Here is a 9,276-nt window from a genome sequence, read left to right on the forward strand (position 1 = left end):
CTTTTGGTGTTAAGGGGCCATAAAGATCCAAGGGTTGGAACTTATTTCCAGATGTCTCAAAATATTGTTTCTAGCAGGATATTACAAAGACCAACCATTCAAAGTAAACAAATAAAAATCACTCTGCAACACCCCTCCCCCCGGGCTACCACTAAATTTCCAAACGCAGCAGGTTCAAAGATTGTACTTGGGTCACAATCCCCAGAAAGCGTAAGTTACACTATTTCTTTAGCTCCACAAATGAACTACAAGCATCATCCAATACAGCACTTCAAATACCTAGTAATACATGAGCTGTTGGGTGGTTGCAATATTTTGGAACCCACCGTCATATATAGTTTGACTAGTGCCAGCACCGCCCATCCCAATTCCCATCCCCATTCCCATGGCTGCCTGCTTGAGGGCATGCTGAGCGGCCTGTGGATGCATTAGCGCTTGTGCCGCACCCATTTTGGTCAATACCATTTGCCGTTCATAGGCAGCAAGGTCGGCTGCAGACAGACCTGGCATGTGTCCCACATTTGGTGGAGGAAGAGGGGTAGAATTCGTCCCTGGCGGGGTTGGCTTGCTACCCCATGAACACTGCAGAATTTGATTATAAAACGATTATGTGAATAAATGAAAGCTCAAGTCCTACAGTCGCACAAAATAACCTTTCCCAGTGAACCCGCATTTACCACTTGACCAAAAAAGAACAAGTTAGTCTCTTCCACGCAACACAAGTTCTCCACCCAAAATAACCAAGTTGAAATACGCATTGGCACTGAGAACTAGATCAAATCAAGATTTATTAACATTCATTTTGAGGACAAAATTGAAAACTTTTCATCTGTACCTTAATTGGTTTGCCACAGACAACTCTAGCATTGCCCATTTGGATGGCTAAAGCTGCTTCAGCATGAGTGCTATATCTCACAAACCCAAAACCTTTATCCCGTTGTACCCTAACATCTTCAATCATCCCGGCACAAAGGGCATGAAAATAACGGTGAAGATCAACTGACGTAACCTGCAGAGTATAAGCACTGAAAAATGATGCAATCCTGAAAGAATCATGCTATAACAGCACAAAATTGGCATGCGAAATCCAGTTTAGTCGTGAATAGGATTTCTTGTACTGCACATTGTTGTGAATATACACCATAAATTTATTAGAAAACCATGCTTCGATGGAGAAAAATGAATGAACACAAAGATTCAACAAAAAGCACAGCCCACCACCACGTGAGGAGCCAAGAGAAGATACAAGCCAAACTTTTTAGATAAATTTAAGAAACCCATCACATTCAGGAGGCTTATGCCTTTAGAGATGGCAGAGAACTTTGACAAGTCCTCCAGTTGCAGGTTCACCCAAGTTAACTGTTTCACCAACTACTATGCAAATTAGTTACTATAATATTATCAAAAGAATTTCCTTGCCTCGGGAGCAAGATTCCCCACATATACGGTTGTGTATTGAGAACTATTCTCGGGTGCCTCATTGGATTTCTCTTGACCACCCTCTGCAAAAATATCCATGACAAGGTTGTGAAAGTAAAACTAATAAGGAAAAAGCACAAATGGCTCATCAGAAGGACGCAGTTAGCAAAGAACGATGATAAAGAGAACAGATGGCTCAAGAAGGAAAATCATTCACTAATGGCAATTCCTTATATTACTACATTAGATATCAATAAAAAATAAAAAAATAAAAATTACCAATTGATAAAGTTGCTATATAAGAGATCTTTGACTCAATTCTTCACCCCTAAATGCATAGCTTGACGGTTTAGACATCCCTACTTCCTCTAAAATATTGTAAGTTTGACCCTACATGTGCTTAATTGTTCAAAATTTTAACCAGAAATTCCATTCAATTTTGGATTGTTCATAATCATCACATTCAAAATTAGAGATCAAAACCCAAAACATTGGTCATTAAGAAATTCACAAGGTACTTAAAATTTTGACCGTACATGTGTTGAATTGTTAAAAAAGTTGGCCAGAAATTTTAATCAATTTGGAATTATTCTGAATCATCACATTCAAACTCAGAGATCAGAACAACCAAAACATTGGTCACCAAAAAATTCACAAGGTACTTTCAATTTAAAGGTGGTTGAACTCATAGGTTAAAGTCGTTTAACTTGGGATTACAAAGTTAGAGACACAAACTCAGCTTTATGAAATCTAGACTCTAGTATGATTACCAACTCTTTTTGGCAAGAAATACAAACCTCTCGAAGAATAATTGTCTAAGCAGACTTTGGAATGATTATTAAATATAAACAAGCAAGCTATAGACCTTAAGGACAAGACATTAAGAAAGAAATGTCCGTCATTAGACAAGATCAGCAAAAATGTAGGTTTAATTATACACACTGAGCAAAGTTCTAATGCACGTGCCGGATATAATTATAGCTGAACAACATGCAAGAAACAGGTCAAGGGTCAAGAGTGAAAAGATAGAGCAACATGAATAACCTCAGGCCAGGGCAAACAAGAAGAAGAAAAGGCTCCCTATTCAACAGCCAGAACTATCATGCGTGTACAAAACTTGGAAGATTTCAACCATCACTATAAAAGTTTGAAAAAGGGTAAATAAAAGAATTCTATGAAGGTTACTAAAGCTGAAAATCTCGGAGTTACATATCTCTTGATGAAATACCTGAAGATCCAGTTGTAAGCTCTACAACACTTCTGGAATCTGAACTCTGTTTGTCATCACCAGAAGTAGCACCTTTTGTGGCCCAATTACACCTAATCTGTCGACTCCCAAGCCACTTTCCTTTATGGTCAAAACAGAGGGGAAAAAAGAATATACAGCAGTTTCTAATAAACAAAACAACAATGCTCATGTCCCAAAAAGTGAGCATAGCGAAATGATCTTTATGGCACTTTTAACACCAAAGAGCATAACAATGATATCCAGTTAATGAAGTAAATTAGAACCTGATATGCATACTTTATTATACAAGTGTACCTTAAAAAAAATATCTCATATAACTTTTTAAATAGTTTCGAATGAACCAAGGAACCAAGCCTAGACTTCAGGATCTCTATCCAAGGTTCAATCTTACACTGTTTTCAATTCCTTAATAATCCCATTTCTCATTGCATTCCTTACATACATGGCTCAAGAAATGATATGGTTAACCAGGTCACTAAATAGATAAAAGAAATTACAACAGAAGATTTCCAAATGCAAGAGGGAGTAGGTATACCATTTAGGTCATTAATTGCACTTTGAGCATCCTGAAAACAGAATAAATAACTATCAACAGGAACACGACTATGTCCTGAAGAAAGCAAATACAAGACTTCCTATATTGGTAGAACATAAGGGTGGCATCCAGGAAGGGGGAAACATCTTATAGTAAACAAATGCCAAAACCTGCTCACTCCGAAATGCAACAAAACCATAGCCCCTTGAGCGTCCAGTTTTCTGGTCCCACATAACTCTTGCATCCCTGAAGTATTTAAGGTAAGTAAAGTTAGAGGTGCTAGATCAAGGTGATTTCAGTTGCATAGTATTAAGTTACGCTCTACCATATCTCAAATGTTTGAGCATAAGCCAAGCAGATGGACTCAAACAAAAAATTGGAGAGTGCACTTACGAACAACTGGGGTAAACAGAAAAGCATGCAAACAACGTAGCATCAGTAACCTCAGGGCTGAGATCACCAACAAATATATTAAAATGACCTGAAAAAATACACCATACTAAAAAATCAGCAGCCGCATACTACAAACTCATCCTCATTAGATACAGAATCAAAAGGAAAGAGAAACAATCTAAGCATACAACCAGATGTATCTTCCCTCTGACTACTTGCATATGCCCAATTAACTTTTACAGGTTGTCCAAACCTGTGCGAAAATGTATTGAAATAAATCTCAATCGGTTAATGTCAATAAAAATTCAAGAAATAATCTCACTTACAAGTTTCTTCCATTGAGAGAAATAATAGAAACTGCAGCTGATCTGCGGTCAAAGTAATCCACAAAACCATAGGAGGACTGCATAAACAGAAATAAAACTAAAGACATAAGGTCGGCACCTATTTATATAACAAAAAACAAGGGCATAGTTGTACAACCTATAGAACAAATCTAGTTCAAGTATCATATTCATATAACAAAAAAGCACGTTCAAAGAAGATCTTGATCTTTGAATAACACTGGCTTATTTGAAATAATTCCACCAACTAGTAACTGAAGGAAGAAATAGTCGTCAAAATCTAATAGTCATTAATCGATGGTACTTATTATCATAATGGAAAGAGATCATATAGCAACAAATGGCAGTCTATACGAAAACCACACCTTCTCCTTCCTAATGAGCTTACATCCTTCAATGGGTCCAATGCTTGAGAAAACTTCTTGAAGAAGAGGCTCGGTGACTTGGGGATGAATGTTTCCAACATACCTATATTTTTCTCATTAGTTCGGATTGATGAATTATTAAGAACAAATGACAGAAATGTAATAGCAGCCAGTGTACTTTAACTCATTCAAACAACATTTGTATCAGAATGGTATCAGTGTTAGCAAACGATGACCATGATAAGAAGTGTCAAAGGAAATCAATCAACACATGCCAAACTAATGAGGAACCCTATATCTAAGGCAAGGAAAGTACAAGTTAATCCAAATCAAGACTCCATCTTACTATGTAAAAGTTATGAACTAAATGAAAAAAATAGAAAAAGGAAAAGAAAATGTCTATTTAACACTCACACACTGCGGCATGTACTTGAATCAAAGCCAGGAGGCAGGTTTCCACTCAAGATAGGCTCTATCTGCAAAATAAAAAAGTAAAAAACAAGAAAAGGAAAAGGGGAGAACAGAGTTTTCCTAGAAAAAACATATCTACACTCCTCACCCAAATTCCAGCCACATGTGGAAAAAAGATTATATAAAAATAGAGTCACTAACCGACTCGAACACACTGGCAATGGGTAATGTTTTAAGTCCAGGGATGAAAAAGACTCCAGATGACTCATGTTCTACAGCATGAAATCTTCTAGGACTTGTCATGGAAGCCCATGTAAAGAAGAATAATATAATGATACATTAACGATCATATTTCTGAACGAATATCCAGGTGACATCTCTTACTTAGGTTACCAAAGACAACAGGTAAAGAAAATCTGGATGGCTCCTAAGACTCGCATAATGATTAGCAACAATTTTTGCAAGAAGAGAAGCGAGGAGGAGTATTTGAAAACTAGTTAACCGATTGTCATCAAATCATTGGCATGCAAGTTTTATCATGTATGTATGTTCGCACAAACGGGTCAATCAAAGTGAAACAGGAGGAAAAAGAAAAAGACTTGAGTCATAGAAAAACATGGAACAATACATGATTCTTAGATTAGGTAAAAGACCACGCACACTAGGCTAATGTCCATGCGCTTCTCTCATTCAAATGGGAATATAATCTCTGGACATCATGTATGATTTTTTAACCCCAATTTTAACTGTTGTCTTCAGGGCCACAAGAATTCTAAAACCCTAGCCCCGCTGTTTCCTTATTTTCCAACTACTCGGGAGCTTTGGTTTTCATACTATAAGCGTTGAACAACCTCAGTCGGAAGTCAAGAACAGCTTCTCAGTGGCCATATTTCTAAACATCAAAGCCTTGGCTTGGAAGTTGTGGTTGAAAAGAAACCATACACGTTTTTGCAGCACTACGAAGAACTCATTTGGAGTACTCTTTACTACAATACATCTTGTTATAGGTCCTCGTGAAAATGATTTCGTCGGCATGACAATAATTTATATATACCAATTAGAGGAATCCCTTTCTAAGATTTTTGTTCTATAACTTATTTGTAGTCTCCTCTCAAAGATTGATATCTTATCACCAGTAAAGCTTGTAGTTCTGTAATGAAATCTTTCCTGTTTCCATTTTTCAAAAAAAAAAAAAGAAAGAAAAAAGAAACCAATATATCATTTATTCATAAGAGGAACCCAAATGTGAAGAAAATAGCTGGGAGAGAGAGAGATCCAAGCTCGAATAATAAAAAAGTGATGAATAAAGGATCGATCAGAAGAAGATAGATATGTTGCAACCAATGTAACGATAAAAAAAAATGAAAATAGGAGAGAAGTAGAAACCTGAGGAGCAGCGAGGAGGGCGGGGTGGGGATACAGAGACTGCTGCATCATTGCCTGCTGTCTAAGCCTCTGATAATGCATCTTCCAGGAAGAGTGAGATTGAGATGGAGGAGACGAAGATCTTGAATTGGGGGTTCTAGAAGGAAGAAAACGAAAGAAAAAACAAAGAAAAACCAAACAAACAGGGAAAAAGAAAAGAAAGAAACGAAAGAAAAGAAAGAAAAGAAAGAAAGAAAAAGAAAAACCCTCGAAGGGAGGGAGCAGAGAGAAGAAAGACGAGCGCAATACAGAGTTTGAGACGAATAGATTTTGGAGTAAATGTAAGATTGGATCTGCTCGCACCCTTTTATATGAATTTGTTTTGTATATTTCAGCTTCGCCCATGGAAAATGTTGGACTTTATAGTTTTAATTCATATATAATTAATTAATTAATTAATTAATTGATATGTTTATTGTACCCATAGTGTGAATATAAAATAAAAATTAAGATGATTATTTATTTACCAGTTTTTTATATCTAAAAAAGAAAATGTGACATTTACATTAAAAAAATTATTTACCCATTTAAAAAAATTGAGATATAATTATTATTAATAATAATGAATGGCTTAGAGATTAAAGTAAGAAATGAAACAACAAAAATGGTGCGGCGTATGTATTGTTGGTGGGTGGAACTAAATTTAGTTGAAATTTTGAACACAACTATTCTTAGAAAGTGGTGTAATTATGGAGAAGGATCTATTTTGGAAGGCCAAGAGTGAGACGAAAAAAAAGGTTCGCCCAACACAGTCGCAGACAACCACGCAATTGTTCGAACAGCGGCTGGTTTGTATCCAGACGTGTTTTCCATTTTCCGTTCCGGCTCTGCAATGGCCGCTGTTCGAATCGTGTTCCTGTTCCTCCTCCTGGGTGGTCTCCCCCTGTCGTGTCCCCTGTCCGAGAAGGAGGCCCTCCTCAAGCTGAAGCAATCCTTCACCCATTCCGGATCCCTCAACTCATGGAACCCGGACTCAGTCCCCTGCTCGGCTCGATGGACTGGCATCATCTGCAACAAGGGCGTCATCACCGGCCTACATCTCTCCGGCCTCCAACTCTCCGGCACCATTGACGTGGAAGCTCTCATCCAGCTTCCCAGCCTGAGAACCATCAGCTTAATCGACAACAAATTCACCGGCCCCATTCCGGAGTTCAACAAAATCGGGGTACTCAAGGCGCTCCTCCTCACCCGGAACCAATTCTTCGGGGATATCCCCGACGATTTCTTTTCAACCCTCACCTCCCTCAAGAAGGTATATCTCTCCTCCAACAACTTCTCCGGGAACATTCCAAATTCTCTGGCCCAACTCTCCCATCTCCTCGAACTCCACCTCGACAGAAACCAATTCTCCGGCCCTGTCCCCCACCTCAAATACGCCTCCATTATAACCTCCCTCGATTTCTCCAACAACAACCTCCAGGGCCAAATACCCGACAGCCTCTCCAAATTCGACGCAAAGGCATTCGCCGGAAATGAAGGCCTCTGCGGGAACCCACTCCCCAAATCCTGCGAAGACAATGCTTCTCCTCCTGGGGAGTCCCAAGCCAACATCTCCAAGTTGGTAGTGGCTTCATTGATTGCCGTGGTTGTGTTTCTGATGGTGTTTATATTTCTGAGCGCGTCGAAGCGCAGAGAGGACGAGTTCAGCATGCTGGGGAGGGATCGGGAGGAGGTGGTGGAGGTGCACGTTCCTGGTTCAGCCCAGGATAGGCAGTCGATTAGGAGAGGAGGTGGGGACTCCAGGAGAGGCTCCAAACAGGGGAAGGCAGGGATGAGCGATCTTGTGGTGATCAACGACGAGAAGGGTACGTTTGGGTTGGCGGATTTGATGAAGGCGGCAGCGGAGGTGCTGGGGAATGGCGGGTTGGGGTCGGCGTACAAGGCGGTCATGGCGAACGGGCTGTCAGTGGTGGTGAAGAGAATGAGAGAAATGAACAAAATAGGGAAGGATGGGTTCGATGCGGAGATGAGGCGGCTGGGAAGACTGCGCCATCAGAACATACTAACGCCTTTGGCGTATCATTATAGGAGAGAGGAGAAGCTGGTGGTGTCAGAGTACGTTCCAAAGGGCAGCCTGTTGTACGTGTTGCACGGTAAGTGCGTGCGGTACGTAGTGTTAGCAAATAAATTAGATGGATAATCGGATCTGATTATATAATATAAATTAAATCAGGTGACCGTGGAGCCTGCCATGCTGACCTTGACTGGGAGACCCGGCTAATAATTGTGAAGGGGATTGCAAGTGGTCTGGGGTTCCTCCATTCGGAATTCGCGACCTACGATCTGCCGCATGGGAATCTGAAATCCAGCAACGTTCTTCTATGCGACGACTACGAGCCACTTCTGAGCGACTACGCGTTTCATCCGCTCATCAATCCCAGCAATGCGAGCCAGGCAATGTTCGCCTACAAAGCCCCCGAGTACGCCCAGAACCAGGAAGTTTCTCCCAAGTCTGATGTTTATTGCCTTGGAATTATCATTCTGGAAATAATGACCAGCAAGTTTCCTTCTCAATATCTAACCAATGGCAAGGGTGGCACCGATGTGGTGCAGTGGGTCTCCTCCGCAGTAGCCGAGAAGAGGGAGGCGGAACTCATCGACCCTGAGATTGCAAACGACGCCGCTGACGAACTGGATCGAATGGTCCAGCTACTCACAATCGGCGCGGATTGCACTCACGCCAGTCCTCAGCAACGGCCGGATATGAAGGAAGCCATTAGGAGAATAGAAGAGATTTGAAAACATCAGACACAGGAATATTCATTAATTTTAAGTTGCAAATACCATTACTTTTTTTTCCTTTTTCCCATTTTTTTTTAAAACCAAACCAATTAAAAAGGCACAAAATATAAAATAACAAAATAAAAAAACTAATGTGGCAGTAGATAATGGACAGTTTGATTGGAATTTGAGAGTGTAAGTAAATTAATTGAAGTAGGGAAGCGATGGAGGCGGGGATAGGTGGAGAGGTGTGTGAGCGTCTCAATCCCCCGCCGCCGCCGCAACACGCCACCAGATCCTATCTGCTCTGCATGGCTCCGCCTGTTACTGTGTAACATCATTACTTCACCTCTGTATTTTTTGCTTGTAAATGAATTTACAACAACATTGGGGGGGGGGGGGGGGGGGGGGGGG

General features: G+C 40.2%; 2 protein-coding genes across 3 annotated transcripts; one reads left to right on the top strand and one right to left on the bottom strand.

Annotated features, from left to right (window-relative positions):
* Position 1: 1 nt before the first annotated feature.
* LOC111474477 (oligouridylate-binding protein 1-like) lies at positions 2-6,438 on the bottom strand. 2 transcript variants are annotated; one of them, XM_023119550.1, is made up of 12 exons: positions 6,103-6,438; positions 4,720-4,781; positions 4,306-4,408; positions 3,923-3,999; positions 3,788-3,849; positions 3,597-3,684; positions 3,374-3,449; positions 3,204-3,234; positions 2,648-2,767; positions 1,420-1,502; positions 836-1,009; positions 2-582 (listed from the first exon to the last, which is right to left on the bottom strand). In XM_023119550.1, exons 1-12 carry the CDS (start codon positions 6,181-6,183, stop codon positions 280-282), a joined length of 1,260 nt encoding a protein of 419 aa, XP_022975318.1. In that variant the 5' UTR covers positions 6,184-6,438; the 3' UTR covers positions 2-279. The 2 variants fall into 2 exon arrangements, with proteins under 2 accessions (XP_022975318.1, XP_022975319.1); XM_023119551.1 differs by lacking the exons at positions 4,306-4,408; positions 4,720-4,781.
* A 520-nt stretch (positions 6,439-6,958) lies between these two features.
* LOC111474475 (pollen receptor-like kinase 3) lies at positions 6,959-8,940 on the top strand. The gene is made up of 2 exons (XM_023119546.1): positions 6,959-8,234; positions 8,315-8,940. Exons 1-2 carry the CDS (start codon positions 6,974-6,976, stop codon positions 8,878-8,880), a joined length of 1,827 nt encoding a protein of 608 aa, XP_022975314.1. The 5' UTR covers positions 6,959-6,973; the 3' UTR covers positions 8,881-8,940.
* Positions 8,941-9,276: the final 336 nt, after the last annotated feature.

Source organism: Cucurbita maxima, unplaced genomic scaffold (genome assembly GCF_002738345.1).
Source record: "Cucurbita maxima cultivar Rimu unplaced genomic scaffold, Cmax_1.0 Cma_Scf00411, whole genome shotgun sequence".
NCBI lineage: Eukaryota > Viridiplantae > Streptophyta > Magnoliopsida > Cucurbitales > Cucurbitaceae > Cucurbita > Cucurbita maxima.

Bases quoted from the DNA above. Each gene is read 5' to 3' on its own strand.
- LOC111474477 (XM_023119550.1), bottom strand. From the start codon at position 6,183: ATGCATTATCAGAGGCTTAGACAGCAGGCAATGATGCAGCAGTCTCTG. The intron at 4,000-4,305 runs GTGTGGTTTTCG...CTGTTTATGCAG, and splicing joins AGCTCATTAGGAAGGAGAAG to TCCTCCTATGGTTTTGTGGA. The intron at 3,685-3,787 runs GTTGTATGCTTA...GTATTTTTTCAG, and splicing joins TCAGAGGGAAGATACATCTG to GTCATTTTAATATATTTGTT.
- LOC111474475 (XM_023119546.1), top strand. From the start codon at position 6,974: ATGGCCGCTGTTCGAATCGTGTTCCTGTTCCTCCTCCTGGGTGGTCTC. The intron at 8,235-8,314 runs GTAAGTGCGTGC...AAATTAAATCAG, and splicing joins CCTGTTGTACGTGTTGCACG to GTGACCGTGGAGCCTGCCAT.